At 39.1% G+C, this 16,978-nt stretch overlaps 2 protein-coding genes across 11 annotated transcripts in view; one reads left to right on the plus strand and one right to left on the minus strand.

Annotated features, from left to right (window-relative positions):
* The window catches only part of RARB (retinoic acid receptor beta), a 326,955-nt gene extending 324,834 nt beyond the window's left edge, over positions 1-2,121 (plus strand). For all 7 annotated transcript variants that reach the window (XM_021385647.1, XM_021385648.1, XM_021385646.1 and 4 more), the window contains one exon: positions 1,616-2,121. In XM_021385647.1, the coding sequence (XP_021241322.1) occupies positions 1,616-1,812 (197 nt within the window). In that variant the 3' untranslated portion in view covers positions 1,813-2,121. The remainder of the gene's footprint in view (positions 1-1,615) is intronic.
* Positions 3,093-16,978, minus strand: part of TOP2B (topoisomerase (DNA) II beta) — a 64,330-nt gene continuing 50,444 nt past the window's right edge. Inside the window, exons 23-36 of one of the 4 annotated variants that reach the window (XM_021385642.1) lie at positions 16,463-16,663; positions 15,340-15,535; positions 15,145-15,236; positions 14,345-14,500; positions 14,096-14,179; positions 12,968-13,165; positions 12,490-12,634; positions 10,982-11,140; positions 9,225-9,432; positions 8,667-8,746; positions 8,237-8,347; positions 4,717-4,833; positions 3,784-3,881; positions 3,093-3,574 (exon numbers count right to left, since the gene is read on the minus strand). In XM_021385642.1, the coding sequence (XP_021241317.1) occupies positions 3,413-3,574; positions 3,784-3,881; positions 4,717-4,833; positions 8,237-8,347; positions 8,667-8,746; positions 9,225-9,432; positions 10,982-11,140; positions 12,490-12,634; positions 12,968-13,165; positions 14,096-14,179; positions 14,345-14,500; positions 15,145-15,236; positions 15,340-15,535; positions 16,463-16,663 (2,007 nt within the window). In that variant the 3' untranslated portion in view covers positions 3,093-3,412. Of the gene's footprint in view, positions 3,575-3,783; positions 3,882-4,716; positions 4,834-8,236; positions 8,348-8,666; positions 8,750-9,224; positions 9,433-10,981; positions 11,141-12,489; positions 12,635-12,967; positions 13,166-14,095; positions 14,180-14,344; positions 14,501-15,144; positions 15,237-15,339; positions 15,536-16,462; positions 16,664-16,978 lie in introns of all 4 variants that reach the window. The other 3 variants (XM_021385641.1, XM_021385645.1, XM_021385644.1) reach the window with 3 other exon arrangements.

A 16,978-nucleotide genomic window follows, 5' to 3' on the forward strand; every position in this document is an offset into this window, starting at 1 on the left:
ATGCTCCAACAGCTCCACATTCTTCCTGTGCTGGGGGCCCCTTGCTTGGAGAGAGTACTCAAGACGGGGCCTTACAAGGGCAGAGCAGAGGGGGACAATCACCTCCCTCTCCCTGCTGGCCACCCCTCTTCTGATGCAGCCCAGGATACAGTTGGCCTTTCGGGCTGCAGGCTTTCACTCCTGGCTCATGCCCAGCCTTTCATCCACCAGCAATCCCAAGTCCTTCTCTGCCAGGCTGCTCTCCAGGAGTTTTCCCAGTCTGTACTCACATCTGGGATTGTCCCATCTCGAGCGCAACACCTTGCACTTGACCTTGTTGAACCTCATTAAGTTCAGGTGTGCCTACTTTTCGAGCCTGTCCAGGTCCCTGTGGATGACATCCCGTCCTTCTATTTTGTCAGTTGCACCGCTCAGCTTGGTGTCATCTGCAAACTTGCTGAGGGTACACTCAATGCCACTGTCTGTGTTACTGATAAAGATATTGAAAAGCAGTGGTGCCAAGACAGACCCCTGGGGGACACCACTCATGACTGGACTCCACCTGGACATAGTGCCTTTGACAACAACTCTGGCTGTGACCATCCAACCAGCCAACTATTTCTTTATCCACCTAATGGTCCAGCCCTCACTTCCATCTCTCTCCAATTTAGAGTTAAAAAAATACTTGATCTTAGCCAAAAGGCCAAGAAGTGATGAATGTTCTCTGAACCCCAAGTCACATGCAAGTTATGAGAGAACTGCGTGCAGTGTGCACTTTGGTCTTTGCTGGGTGTCATCTTCAAGAAGCCTTAACCCATCTTGGCAGCCACAAGCTTTATTGTGCGGCTTTTTCCCCTCCTAAACTAGAATTACCTACTGGCTTGCAGTCTGGGTTAATGTTGTGGTTTTGTTTAATCCTGTACACAACAACCTGCAAAGCCATCTCTCCATAGAAACTCCTGTTGTTGCACTTGGGAAGTACTACACCATTGGTTAACTTCAGTTACATCAGATGTAAACAGCCTTCCTGTGTACTTTTGTGACTAATCAGCACAAAACACCTGCAACCCCCAGAAGGCAGCTTCACCATCGTATCCATTTGGCTGAGCTGCTTCTTTTACAAAACAAGGGTTTGTTAAGCTCTGGTTCTTACTCCGCAGTTTGCTGTGCGGCAGTGTTTACTTCTGAGGTTGCACTGCACCTGTTTAGCACGGAGCCCCCAGCGTTCTGTTCTCCTGCAGGCTTTGCAGATCCCATCCAGCTTGGAAGCTGTGAAGTACGTTCCAATTCATAAAGCCGCCTAAGCGCTCGCAGTTGCCTTTAATTTCTCAGCATCATTTAGTACCATTTTGGTTCCTTCTGTGAAAAGACGCGGTTCATCTAATTTACTGTGCTGTGCTATTGGCTGCTGCGATCACCATTTTAAATCAATTTGTTAAGGAGAGCTCATCTAGCTCCGTTTTCCTGCTATGAATTGAAGGCGTTCACTTACAGAATTCTGTATGCAGAACTATAGAGGGAGACATCAAAGCCATTAAAATGACATGCCCTGAAATTACTACTGATGATGCTATGGAAAAAGAAATTGCACAACTCATCCTAACGGAAAGGACTTCTTTTTGTTTCCTTCTTAAAGGTGCAGAACGTGTCATCACATTGAAAATGGAAATTCCTGGATCCATGCCACCTCTTATTCAAGAAATGCTGGAGAACTCTGAAGGACACGAACCACTGACACCAAGCTCAAATGGAAACACTGCAGAACACAGTCCCAGTATCTCACCTAGTTCAGTGGATAACAGCAGTGTCAGTCAATCCCCTATGGTGCAATAAGACATTTTCCAGCTACTTCAGACATTCCTAACACCTTATGTACAGGGATGAAAAGCAAGAAAAAACATTTTTACTGCTGCTTACTTTCTGGACTTAATATATATCTATATATGTATATATATATAGATAAAAACTCAACAAGGACCAAGAAATTTTCATATGTATCGATATATACTCCTTGCTGTTTAAACTCTTAAAATAGAAAATGCAAACTTTTGAAACTCTAAATCAGCCATTTCATGCAAAAAAAAAAAAATAGTTAAGCTTCTGTTTTCTCTTCTGAACATTCAAGACTGCATGGTGACAAGACAGATCTCAAACTTTAAATTCCGGTTGCATTTCTGATGACTTTGTACATACAGATGTATGGCTGTACTTTCTGTACTGGATGTTTGGTGCTTTCCTTTTGTCTCTCATACCTAAAACGATCAAGACACCAACCAGAGGAAATGGACTACTGTACACATCCAGAAAAGGAAATGTAAAGGACTGTCTGATCAGTTAATTCGAAAACTTCTCCTCGATGCCCTCAGTTTGCATCTCCTTCCTTGTAAAAAGTATCCAAAAATCACTGCACTCGCAGGAAAGACATCAGCGTCGGCACTAACTGCCGGATCAGTTATTCAGATGTCGTTTGTTCCACTGTTCATGTCACTTTAAAATTTAAAAAGTGGTTTATTACCTGGCTGGTGACCTAGCTACACCGTTAACTCCTACATTTCTACAGTAATGATAGCCTCCAAGGCAGAAACACTTCTCAGTGTTACCGTGTCTTTGTTTACTTATTCACAAGCCATTAGGGAAACTTGGTGGGGTGATAACCAGCAGAGTCATTGACAGCTTTCCAATGGGTGAGTCCAGGGTATTTCCTTAAGAGTCGACCGCCAGGAACGAGCTGGGCTGTGCGGCCTTCCGGGTGCTAGGGAAGTACAGACAGGACTTCCAGAAACACAAGGAGAGAATCTGCCTTCTTGGCCTTGTTCAATCACCATGAAGCAGAGCGAAAACTGTGGTAGAATGGTTAACAGATTTAAAGTGTCAGTTTCTTAGGTTTCATTTAAAGCACTAGTGGATTTTTTTTTATATATTCTAGCAAGTCTGTGATGTACTTTCACTGGCTCTGTTTGTACATTGAGATTGTTTAACAATGCTTTCTATGTTCATATACTGTTTACCTTTTTCCATGGAGTCTCCTGGCAAAGAATAAAATATATTTATTTTAAAAAAACACCCGTGTGGAAGTGGTCCCTCCGCCCCAAACGGCACACACACGAGACAGAGAGTTTTCCATTTTTTAATGTTTAAACTTCATTTCAAAAAGCAGGTTTGCTGTTTGCAACCATGACAATTAAAATGTGCTTTAGCACCGCCGTCTAGAACATCTCTACAAGCCAGTCAGACAAATACATGACATTTCAATGAGTAAAAAAGAGCATAAAACTGTAGGTGTAAGAACAAAATGTTAAAATGCCTACACACAATAATAAAAACCATCAATTACATTATCACATAAAATAAATGTACAAAAGTTTGCGACAGAAGGGACCAAAAGGACAACACAAGATAGTCGTTGGAAAACAGTTGCGTGCTCTTTGGGCACTTAATTAAACATATCAAAATCATCATCTTCATCAGACTCCGCAAAATATTTCACTTCTTTTCTCGCCCGGCCTGTCCGGGGCTTCGGGGCAGTTTCAGGGGCAAAGCCCGACTGGAAGATTTCCACGTCAGAATCCTGGTCAAAAGCGGCCTTCTTGGATTTCTTTGGGAAAGAAAAGACAAATCCTTTGTGAAGCTCTGTGCATTTTGCATCTTGGCATTCACATGTGAAGCAACTCTTCTCTAACAGCTAATACATAACCACACCTAAAGCCCGGCTCCTGCGTCGGCACCCCGCCACACCAACATGCATCTCTTACTGAAAGTCATCCGTTACTTGGACAAGCGGCAAGGACCGCAGCGAGAACTGACCTTGCTTGGTGTTGATTTAGGTGTCTTCTTCCCAGGGTTGTATTCGCCTTCATTTTCTGAGCCGGATGCTTTCCTTTTCTTTGCTCCTCTCCCTTTTCCTAGGTGAGAGAATATAATTTCAATAAAACAAAGCTGAGCAAACTGGAAAACAAAAAAACACACCGGTGACACTGCTACATTTTATCATGGCTACGTGTAAAGTTGAAATTCAGTTTACAGCTCAAGCTTCCTTACAACAGCCGTAAAATACAACACAGTTGATTTTCTCAGCTTTATCTCTCTTTTATACTTCTCCTGGAGTTACCATTCGCGCTAGCAATCCGTATTGTCAGTTCGAGACAGGGCCAAACCTCATGAGCTCAACTTCTTCCAGACTTGTGAAGTACTGCAAGTCCTCAGTAACTTTTTGTGCTGATAACACAGCATTAATGCACCTTCACAGCTTAGGAATTTACTGTTAACGGCAGCTATCAGCACTGGCACATCCTTTCCCTTTGCAGTGTTCAATGAAATCTCTGGTTGTGCTGCGGTGCTTCTGTCGCTTTCTTCTTAGGACTGAGAACTGGGATACCAGTGAACTGGTTTAAAAAACCCGACTGAATACAACTACCAACTGTCAGACTTTGACCGACTAGTATAAAGGTGAGCTCACAGAATGAAAATAAGCAGCATCCAACAGAACGGGTGAGCAATTAAAAGGGGTTTAGAGGTATTAAATGCATTCCCAATGGCTAAGGTCACAGCACTGATTGTCAAGAAACGCCAGTGAACTATTGCTGTCATAGAAAAAGCTCAGGGCTGAGTAATCTACTGGTGATTCATTTACTAATTAATCAGTGTGGTTCTGCTTCCCTTGAAATATAATCACGAACCTGTGTTACAGAGAGCACAGACATTGTGTGATGCTTATCTGCACCACACCTAAATTACTACCTTTGGGTGCTGCAGTCTTCTTTGGAATGCCAAATTCTGAGTCCGAGTCAGAATTTACAGTTTCCATCTTCTTGGCCTTGGGAGCCCGTTTAGGTTTAGGTGGTACATCTACTTTTGCTGTTAGGAGTTAGAGATACTGAATATGTTAAATTCACATACTGGTTAGAAATATTAAATTTTACTAGATGACAGCATAAATGGCAGGTGTTAAAATGAGATGAGCCTCCTACGCCTGAGAAAACATACGTCAACTTTTATGTTAGAACTATGAGGAATAAACAGGAGGTTTCCTTTGTCACACTTTAATTAAGGCGTATCAGTTCATTACATTTCCAGTGTTTTTAATTAAACACTCTTTCATCTTTTTGAGCACAAAACAGGTTACTGTTATCTAAAGCAGCAACAGAAGTTCTCCAAGTTGGATGTTTAAAACATGCTCCGATACATTACATTACAGAACAGCTTGCTACTTGTGCCATTTCTGCCTCCGCAGTGGTACAACCTTTGCCACAACTGCAGAACAACCCTTCCCATGATTACTGCAGGTCTTTGAGGCACAATGCATCTGTGTTGTTTTCTGTTAATCCAATGAAAAAGAACCTCAGAAAACAGCAGAAAGGACAGGGAGGACACATATCTCTGGTACCCTTAATGAATTTCAATTACTGCTACACAGCTTGTCCTGCCATCTTTAAAAGACAGTTATTGGTATGTACCTAGGTTGCTCCGAAAGCAATGCCTCCTGTTTATTTCCATGGAAATTACAATGAATACAAAGAGCACAATAACACTGTTTGATAGTGTTTTCAATGTAGTCACCACCATTAGGCATGCATTTTCATTGGTGATGAACAAGAGCCTACATGCCATGCTGGTAAAAGTCTGCACCAGTGGAGGTGACCCGCTGTCACTGCTGAAACGCACCACCCACCACCTCACTGTACTCACTGCTTGGTCTCTACAAACATTCAGCAAGATGAATGTCAATGGGTGCCATTTTTCTGCATAGAAGAATTCAGTTCCACCCCTTTGCTTCACCTGCACTTCCACGTCAGACGCCATTCTGTCAGACTGCCCCTCTGCTGCCTTCTGCTGCATGGCAGTTAAATGTAATGGAATACTGTTGGGAAGGTTCAGCCTCTACTGCCATCCCACCAACATCTGCCTCTGATATCATGGGCCAATGCAATAAAACAGGAGGCATTACTTTTGGAGCGGCCCTCATACCTTCACACCATGGAGAACAAGAAGTAATGTGCTCTATATATTTAAAGACAAACCAGCCTTTTACAAAACCCTCTGCTACACCACCGACCTACGTGCTATCAGTCAGCCCTGAATACCTCAGAGATAAGACACGTACAAAGCTCCAGAGAGCAGGAATGTGGATACTTTGAGTACTCAAGCTTTCATCTGTGATACTGCTAGGGGAATGTCTTCAGACAACAGATGAGTGTCTCCAGGACCTTTTTGGCTATGTTGCCTTTAACTGCTCCCTGCTGGAGAATCACTGTACTGCTTTTTGTGATTGATGATACCTACTGAGAAGTCTGAATATCAGGTCCCAACAATATTAAAGCTAAAGCTTTCTTTGGCATCAAGGATAGGCTCTGGCAGCCTTTTAGATAGACTTGGAGAGAGAAGAGCTTATGGTGGAACTCAGGAACCATATTTGAAAGCAACTTAAAAAAGGTCTCTACAGATATTTCAGTTAGAAGACAAAAGAGCTACATTAGCATAAAGCATGCCACAAAGACCTACCAGTAAGCCTGGAAAAAGTACACAGCAACTGAAAGCATCACCAAAGTAAGCAGGTAGGTATCACTAAGGCAGAGGGCAGTGTTACCCAAAGATACACGATTTTAGGTCCCATAACGGAACAAAGGCTTTCATAAAGGAAACAGTTTTTTATCTGCATACGACACTTAGGCTAGGAGACAAGAGAGGGAATGATTCTGAAGGTTCAATTTGAAGATGACAAGTGGAAACTCAGGCCACAATAATCTTAATAAAAGAGATCAATGTTTGATCGAGGCAACAATCAACATGAGGGGCTGAGTTTCAAGACATCCTCTTACAGTGCTGTGTAAGTTTTGGCCAGGTAATTGTGCGAAGCACAATTCCTTGTACCATTAATATGAAATCTGCATACTAAGCAGCAGCAAAGTTTGCTCCGTTGACATGTACTACCCAGCACACAACACTATGAGACATAACTATGTTCAGGTGGCCCTCAGTCCTCAAATTCCTTGTTAACTGATGGGCAGGCTTCTCACTGACAGACAAGGAATTGGGGAGAAGGAAATAACTGGAGAATGAAAGAGTGGTATGACACTGTCACAAACATTAGACTTGTTTGGAACAGAGCCTGTCACCACAGGCCAACTCCTGGGAAACCTGCCTGCAGAACAGCAAGTACAAAGACAACAGACCTCTTAAATGGTATCGGGGAGCTAAAGCAGTAGTGCCCATGGCTTCCAGAACACGCATCTCCCTCTGTACTAACCCTAGTGAGGTGCTGAACCATTATCTTAGATTACACAACCAACGGCTGCACAACTGGAAGCATCGTTGAGAGCAACTAGACAGTGATCAGGTCACCAAAGCTCTCCTCTAGGTATCATGATGTAAAATGGAGGTCTGCATTGAGGTCAGTGTATGCAGGCTCACAAGAAGATCACATTTTTGGCAGAAAGTTTGGGAATGGTACCAGTCCTACAACTGATACAAAGGGTAATTCTCACTGCTGGAATCTGAACAGCTGGGTTATTCAAGGTGAGCAGTTGCATATAATCAAAGAGAGTAAGACTGCTTTTCAGATTCCTCTTAAGCTTACTAATAAAGCACCAGAACCACAGACCTCTCAAATAGCGCATGGAAACCAAGCTCAGCAGTCTCTTGATCCTTGTAGTCAATGCCAGAGATCAGAAAATTTCATCTCAAATTGATCAAGGTCTGAGACAAAGCTGAACCCCTAACTATTCTTCTACTTTCCCTGGACTGAGGAAGGAATGTGGCTGTACAGATAACAAGACAGAAAAAGTAGTTCTTCAGTTTCAGCTTCCTGTCTTCCAAAATTCAAGCTCTGAAGTCACAAAAAAACCCCATACAATTGTCTGTAATAATTGCTATGTTAGTGACAACTAATTGCATCCACACCTTCAAAAAACAGAGGGAGAGAGAGGTTGAATGCTAAGTTGCATCCATGCCTAGCTACTGCACACACAGTTCTCTCTTGTATTTAAAATAGAAGTTTATCATAAAAGACTTAATAATAATCTTCACTCATTGTATTACAGAACTTTACTACTGATGATTAAAAAGTCTTCAAGTGTTTGGGAATCAGTCAGACATTCACTGATTCAATTAGAGTAGCACAATGCACGCCCTCTCCTGCAATGCCACTGAATTTGAAATAAATGAATGCTATTCCCACTTTTAAGATGTGAAAAGATGATGCAAAGGTGGAAGTGAAGAACTTTAAAAAAGGGCTTAATTTACAGGGTAGTCCTACACTTACCTTTTTTAGCAGCTACTGTTTTACTTAGAATTTTCTCTGTTTGTTTTGGGGCGAAAGGTGATGAGAAAACAGGAGTAGAATCCTCCTCATCACTGTCCAATTTTGTTGTATCTATAACCACAGAGTATGTTCAGAATAAGATTTGTTCACAGCATATTTTAAATCATCCTTATCATTTACAGTCAAGATCAGTCTCACAGATACACTCTAATGATACCAGAGCTAGGCTATGGGTGTACCGTGACTTTCTTGTCTACAATACAAGCTGCGTTCCTCTAAGGATCAGAACTTCTTATTCCTCTTCCCCTGTATAAATCTTGAAATCATTATTCTTAAAACTACTGCATTAAGTTTCCATTTATGACGTAAATCCCTTTATATATTCTGTAACAATTGCTAATGGTGAATAGATCAGTGAAAACAAGCTCACCATCATCTGTCTTCTGAGAGTAAGATGGGAATGAGAAAATGTTCCCAAAATCTTGATTTTTCTTCTCTTGAGACATCTTTCTACTTCCAGACACAAGAAGAAATTGCATAAATTGCATTAGCTACATGCTCAAATATGCGGACATTATAGCGTCCGTAAGAGATTAAATTATTGTTTTAGCATTGTAACATATACCTAGCATTTCAGCAGACAAATCCTTAATAAAATCACTATCCTGTCATGCATTGTAACCATTTAAAATTAACAGTATTACATTTTTATCAATAGTTCTGTATACCAAGTTGGTGCAAGAAGGAAAACAGAAAATTTTACTAAATGCAATTAACAGATGACATTACTGACCCTGTATCACAACTTGGTAAGCCACGTCTTCCCAGAGATAATATACACTTTCATTCCTCCCCAGTAATTCATGCGTTTTATTTTACATGTTGCATGTAGATTAATAATTAATCAATATTCCATCAGTTACGTTTAGAGACTTTTGTATTCAAAAAAATTATTAAATAATCTATACTGCCAAGTTACAGTACTTACTCTGGAGATGGCTTTGATTTGACTGGGGAGAAGTCATATTCATCTTTTTCTAAACTGTCTGAGGGTACGAACTCATCCTCTCTGTCATTTATTACTGGAGAGGCTTTTACTTTAAGCTCATCCAAATCATTATTATTGTTGGCATCATCATCATCATCGGCATCATCTTCTTCCTCTGAGAAGTCAAATGTATACTTGGGCCTCTCAGCTAAAAGAAAAATACATATTTATACATTTCAATATAGTTATGTTACCACACAAATAAGTAAAAGGGGAAGTCACTCAGCAATCCCTGCCTCAGATTATATAAGATGAAAGACTTGAGAAAAAAAAAAAACCTTATCTGAGTCTGGAAGAACAGAGGCACATAATTTAAACTGCTACCAATCTTCAGAAGTAGTGTGAGCAGCAGGAGCAGGGAGGTGATGATTGTCCCCCTGTACTCAGCTCTGGTAGGGCCGCATCTTGAGCACCATGTTCAGTTTTGAGCCCTTCAGTACACAAAAGAATACAGGCCCTGGAGCTTGTCCAGAGAAGGGCAACAAAGCTGGTGAGGAGACTGGAGCACAAATCTGATGGGGAGTGGCTGAGAGAAGTGGGATTGCTTAGTCTGGAGAAGAGGAGGCTCAGGGGAGATCTTACTGCTCTCTACAACTGCCTGAAAGGAGGTTGTGGCCAGGTGGGAGTTGGCCTCCTCTCTCAAGTAACTAGAGACTGGATGAGAGGGAATGGCTTCCAGTTGCACGAGAGGAGGTTCAGTTTGGATATGAGGAAAAACCTCTTCTCCAAGAGTGGTCAGGCACTGGCACAGGCTGCCTAGGGAGGTGGTTGAGGCCAGCCCTGGAGGTGTTCAAGAAACATGCAGATGTGGTACTAAGGAACATGGTTTAGTGGGCAACATTGGTGGTAGGTGGATGGTTCATAGAACCATAGAATGGCTTGGGTTGGAAGGGACCTCAAGGACCATCAAGCTCCAACCCCTCTGCCGCGGGCAGGGCCACCCACCTCCATATCTAATACTAGACCAGGCTGCCCAGGGCCCCATCCAACCTGGCCTTGTGCACCTCCAGGGACAGGGCATCCACAGCCTCTCTGGTTGGACTAGATGATCTTAGAGATCATTTCCAACTTCAGTGACTCTACGATCTGACGCCATTTGCAGATTGCTTCGTAAGGGCATTATGAAGACATTACTGCATAAATATGTTTTAAGGAATAAGAATCTTTTTCTCTTGATGGTATAATTTGAACATTCTTCCTAATTGAGTGCTTGAAAAGTTGATCAACAATTTTCCAGAAAAATCTTGTTGTGTTTCTTAGGCTATCAAATATTTCTATATTTTTCAAACTTTCAGTCTCTGATACTTGCCTATCATTGACTGCTTTGATTTTTTCAGTTATATTTTTTTGCAGCCAGTTAGGTCTTTGAGCCTTGCTGGACAATATAATTGCATTAAAGTAATTTCTTTGTAATGGTATTCCTTTTCCATTTCTTGTATAATTCACAACTTTTGTGAGTAATTTCTATTCTAGTATTTTGGATAAGATAAAAGATTTTTGGATCAAGTTACAAAATCTTTCACAGCAACTCTTGGTCTTGCCATTAAGGGCTTTTTCACAAACATCACAGTGAAGAGAATACAATGCAAGTTATCTGCAGGAGATAATGTCCTTGAGGAAGGCTGTGATCAAAGGAAAACATAGGTTAACACTTTAAACTTTCTGCCACAGGACACATTTCACAAAAGCTTGAATACCTGCAGCTCTTCTAAGCAGAGAGTCTCTTGGAATAATCACAGGCTCACTCTCTTCTAAATCACTTTCAGACTTGGATTCATCATCTGACCATGGGTTTCGTTTCTTCACTTTTTTTGCACTGGATTTTGTAGATGATGGTGTTCTTCTCACTCTAGTACCTGTAACAAATTAAAGCATCTATTACAGTCAGGGAAAAAAAAAAAACAAAAAAAAAAACTTCTGCCTCTTCTATTATGTTGCATAAACTTAGCATAATTTATCTTAAAAAGTTTTCTCTAAACACTGTAAGTTTTGTTTTACTTCCTAAAGGAAAATTTAAGAACGTGATGAAAATTTCATACAGAGGCTAACCTGTTGGTGCCAAACAAATTTGCTCTAAGACAGAAAAGCATAAAAGTCTCTAATTTGAAATTTTAGCATTTCCATTTAGCATTTTAGCATTTAGAAATTTCCATTTTTTAAAGGTTACTGGAGCTTTTCAGGAAAAGACCAGTTTTCCATTATTCAGAGAATTGGGTCAGGTACAGTTACTGGAAAAATCCAATTAACTTGGGAAGCAGAGGATACTCTGTTGGAGGTGGTATAATAAAATCGCAGGGCAAGCTCAGGTAAAGCTGGACTAATTGACTCTGGCTCAACACCGGCTAGGGTGGATTCAGTCGTAACTGTACTCAGGGTGCTTATCAATTCGTGGGCGTTATCTATTCATACTCAAATCTTCTCTTTATTTCTTTAGCTTTCTGTTTTGTTGCTGCCTCTCACACCTCTGCCCCAATTACCAGAACATTTCTCAAACAGTAATAATGAATTCCTATTGATAGAGAAAAAAAGAAAGTTTAATATAGAAATTGGTTAGTTTGCCGCACCATAACATGCATACTTTGTAAAAGTCAGCATGATTGAATATGCCAATCAGAAAATAAGTTTATTTAATCAAGTTCTGCAGTCTATTCTGTACTCTGAGACTAAGTGCCTGGCCCTTCAATGACAGAAGGGCTGTTATATATTTCAATTTTTATTTATTTACATTATATTTACGTATTGTACACGTTATAAATATTTATACTATTTATATATCATACATTTATATTTTATTATTTATATTATATTTCCATAGTTATGTAAAAATAATCTATTTTTTCTACTCACATATTCAATGATTTAGATCCCTTCCCTCAAAAGCATATGTAGAAAATAGAAGATCCCCACCTCAAGACAAGCAGGATACTTAACAGAAACTTCAGTAAGTTACTAAAACTAGAGAACCATAATAGAAATGCCAACATGTTTAACTTGAGCATCTACTACCTCTGCTTTTAATCTCTATGTATGCTGTAAGTAATACCGAAGTGTTTCAAAGTATTTCCACACATCTCTTCAAGGAAGAAAATGAGATTAAATACATATAACTGCAGTATATTTCCCTTCTCATAATGTGTTAAAAATACACTTAATGCAAAATTAGTACTCATTTAAGCTTAATGATGACTGTGCAAGTGTATCTCACCAGGCTCCTTCTTCTCTCTCTTCGGTTTAGGGGTTTTAGTTGCTGAGGCTCCTGTATTCACTGAGTCATCCCCACCACCCTCAGCTTGCACGCCACCAAATTCTTCGTCAAATTCCATTTTTATTGCTACAGAATCAGTATCACCCTAAAAATATTAGTAAGTTGGTCAAAATAAAATTATGCCTTTATATTTCAACAAAACAGTTTTTAGAAGAGAGTAAATGAAAGTAGACTAGTATATTGACAATTTTAATAGTATTGGAAGGAAAAAAACACAACAAAAACTCCTCAACAATAAGTAGTCGTAACAGGCCTTCAAACATACAATAAAATAAATCCAGTATTAATTAATTTATGCATTAAGTCAGCAAAACATTATAAATATAGTACTAATGAGGTCTAGTGGTTTGGATTTATGTTATCAGCACAGAAAAATGCAGCAATAAAATAATCTAACGACAGCAACAGTTTGGTTTACCTTTTTCTTTTTCAGCAATTTCCTACTGGCATCAGCTTTCATGGCAGATGTAATCTGTGGAACTATTCTTCTACCAAATGGTGATGGCATGGTCTCTTCCAACTGAAGTTTCTTCATCTTGGGCTTACCAACTTTACCTTTTATCGGTTTGCCAACCATACCAGCCAGAACGTCTTCTCTCTCCTGTGCTTCTACTTTCTAACAAACAACCAGGGCGGGAGGGAAACATATTCTTTTTCAGTGGAAACACTGGGTAGAACACAGTGTTTATTCAATATTTATTTCTTAACATGGAGCATAAGACTACTCTTAATTGTCAGCTGAATTATAATACACATTTTATTAATGGAAAGCCAATCACTTAATCTTGGTAAGTTCTTCCTTACCTCATGCAGTTAAAAACTACACCTTGTTTCAAGCCTAAATAAATACAAACTTTTGGACACTAATTAGGTACTAATGTAACTTCTCAGTCCTTCAGGGTTTAAAGCAAGCAGATAGTTTTTAGAGTAAGTTTTATAGGGCATATTTTCCAGTCCTTTCATCAGGTTTTTATTACAGAAGCTGAGGCTTCAGCACAAAATACTTCCAATTGCAGCTGCACTGTGAATGCGCAGAGAAACAAACATCTTCTTTGTATTATTCTGTGTTACTTCAAAAGATGACATCAGCCATTTTCAGGGAATACTGAAAGTTGAGGCTCTGCAAGTTATCCACTGATGTGCCTTTACCTTTTTCCAGAGATACTAATGAGGAAAGGTAAAAGCCCTTTGTCTAGCACTTCTGGTCTACGTGCTTTGTTCCTAGATTTGGAGCTTTGCATTTGACAATACTTACTGTTTCACAACCAGTTAGCTCATCTAGAATTGCTAGTTACCACTCCCAGTTTTTGTGTCGTCTGAAAACAAATTTGTTCCCAGTAATTTTCCTTTCACTGACTTGGAAAAAGCATGGTACTGTACAGATGCAAGAAACAATCCCTGAGGACCACAAATAGGAACTCAACTACCCAGAACAGATTTCCCATTTGCCCCTATATTTGGAGATCCATCTGGTTTTAATCCATTTTTTCCTTTTTTTTTTGCCTTATTTTTAATATATATTTTTAGAAAGATTTGTAAAACATACTTCAAGCTCTTCAACAAAAGCTGCTAAGTCTTCTTTCCAGAGATCTGAAGAAGATTTCCTTTTAAGGTCATTTAGTTCTCTCTCCTAAAATGTGAAAGCAGCATATAAAATATAAGTTTCTAAGTTATTAGTCAGCTGAATCGTCAGCTACAAGTAATTTAGTAAATACTACCTAAACTGAATGTTCGTAATTAGATAGATCAGTAATTATTAAATCATTTCAGAATAAGCCTCGCACGGTGTACCAACCTTTGAATCTCTGTGCTTAATTAGCTCTTCCACTTTCTCTTTTGTAAGTGACCATAGAGACATGTTTAAGATATAGTTAAAATCAGGGCCAGAAGTTGATCCAGAAGCAGAGGAAGCATCATCATTTGGGTTTTGTGGGTCCTCCTCTTCTGCTGCCTAAAGTGAAATATTCGGAATTAGAAACATAAATAATCTTAGCTCTGTAAGTGAGCAGCAGCAATTCCCCGAAGTACCTTGATGGAATAGTAAGGTGTTTCCTCATGGATTCAGTAACATCGATATTTTTCTTGTCTCTTCCAAACAGCCATGTTCCTGTCCCTTTCTGTGGTTGGACTATTTAATCATTGATTTAAGAATACAGAGCTGAACCTAATGTTAGCAATATGCATTGTATCCCGTTGGTTGCAGAAACTGGTATCTTCCTAGCTATCTCGCACAGGACAGAGATCTTTGCCCTTCGGACATGCATGTACATCTGTTTCTTTAGAAACTAGCACAGTTTTGTATAGCAGTACAGAAACCGCTGTAAAAACCTTGACTCTACGAACCTCTCATTCTCAGCCCTCGTACTATCTAGTTGTCTTCTCACAGTTATCTATCTGGAATACCAATATTATGCAACAATATTTGTATATATGTTTCTATTTGTAAGAACGGAAGCCAATAAAAAGCAGTAATGAATAATCTGTTTAAAGTGTCGTGTCATCAATTAATTAGACCACTAGAAAACAAACATGAATATCATTGAATATCATTTATGACAATAGCATCAAATGTAACCAGAGATTTCTGATCATTACCTTTTCCTGTGCTTCTTTCCAGGCTTTAACTGGATCAGATTCATAGCCCCTCTGAACCAACATTTGAATCAAATCTCTTTTTGATCTATTCTCTACCGAAAAAAAAGAAAAAAAAGGAAAAAACCAACGTCATATTTAAATCACTTCCAGATTTTCTCCCAATTCTAACTTACATTTTAGAGAGTATTTACTCACCTATGGTAATTTTTCCTTGTATCTTCTCTAGAATGAAGCGAGCTTGGTTGTTCAGCTTTGTAGATTCAGCACCCAACATTCCAACAAGCCATTCCTTACGTAAACTATAATAATGTAATCGCAAATCAAAGAACTCCTTCAAAATGTCTTGCACAGTTTCATACTTCTTTAAACATCCCATATGATCAAATAGCACCTATAAAATATATAATATAGAGAGGATGCCAAAATTCAGCTGAAATTCAAATATAATCTAAATACTAAAGCACAAGTTCAGAAGCATCTAATGATTCACAAATATATGTATATAATAATTGAAGATTTTTAATAATCTCTAAATTCAGATGTGAAAACTGCCACTTTAAACATCTCAGAAATCCTTCAAGTTCAAGTACAAAGAAATAAATCATTTTTACATCACAGGTGAAATTAATCCTGCCTGACTTCTGACACCTCCAGTTTAGACATTTATAGGTGAACTAGTCACCCTAGGCACCCTGTATAGTCAGCTGAAAGAAATAAACCCCTCCAGAGAGGGATTCATCTGTCTAAAGCATCTGTTTGGAAAGTGGATGCATAATGGACTCACACAGGCATCTAAGTTCTTAAAATGTTTGCACCAGGACAGATCGATTCCTACACAAATACAGCCCTTACAGACACATTCTTACAGTAGTTCACGTGGTACCATCACCTTGACTCAGCACATTTGATTTTCAAAAATAATCTATAGAATAGATTGAGCAAGGCCATTTTCATATCCCAGTTCAATGACTTTTAATTAAACTAATTTTCATATAACTTTGGATTTATACAATAATTGCAACATATGTACGTGTGTATTTCTGCTTTGTGATGATGTTTGAAAGTAGTACCTGCCATAAAAAGACTAGAATTCTAGACAGTTCCAGTGAAGTTTCAAAACTCAAGTAGCAAAACATGGTCAAAAAAGCAAGACTTGCATTATCTCCAAGATGAATGAATTCAAACAGTTCACAATTATTTTTTGTCAGTAGCAAATACGAAGAGAGATTTGTTCGGTCATACCAAAATCACTACAAAAGCATTCAAGTTTACAACAAGCAACTGGAAGTATTCTGATAGCCAAACATAAAAAAGTTACCATAGAATTACAAGTAAGACTTGTTTGAAGCTTGAAGACTTTGTGCAATCCAGCAGCTTCTGCCTGTGCAAGTTTTTCTTCTGTCATCTTCACAACAAATTTCACAGTTGTGTCAGTGTGGTATTCCTTGTAGTCAGAAATTAATGCTGGAGTTTTTTCAGTTCCATTCAGCATGGGTTCTAGAACCTGTTCTTTGTACACCTATTAAGAAAAAGATAGCAAAAAAAAAAACAGAAACACTTATTCAAACTTCTTAAAATTCCTAATTCTTTAAACCAAGCTAAGATTTCAACTTTGTGTACCACAACTGAAACCAGTGATAATTTACAGAACCAATATAACCTGCAAAATGGAGGCTGGGATTAGAAAAACATAAGAGCCATTCTACAAGGCCAAGAAAGTCTATTTAAGAAAAAAAAAAATGGGATTATGTATTAACTCAGCAGAAGAAGCAGGTATTCTTTGTAGTATGGACAGTAGATGGCACAAGTAGAACCATCTTCAACAAAGGCACGG

This window comes from Numida meleagris, chromosome 2 (assembly GCF_002078875.1).
Source record: "Numida meleagris isolate 19003 breed g44 Domestic line chromosome 2, NumMel1.0, whole genome shotgun sequence".
In the NCBI taxonomy this organism is placed as follows: Eukaryota; Metazoa; Chordata; class Aves; order Galliformes; family Numididae; genus Numida; species Numida meleagris.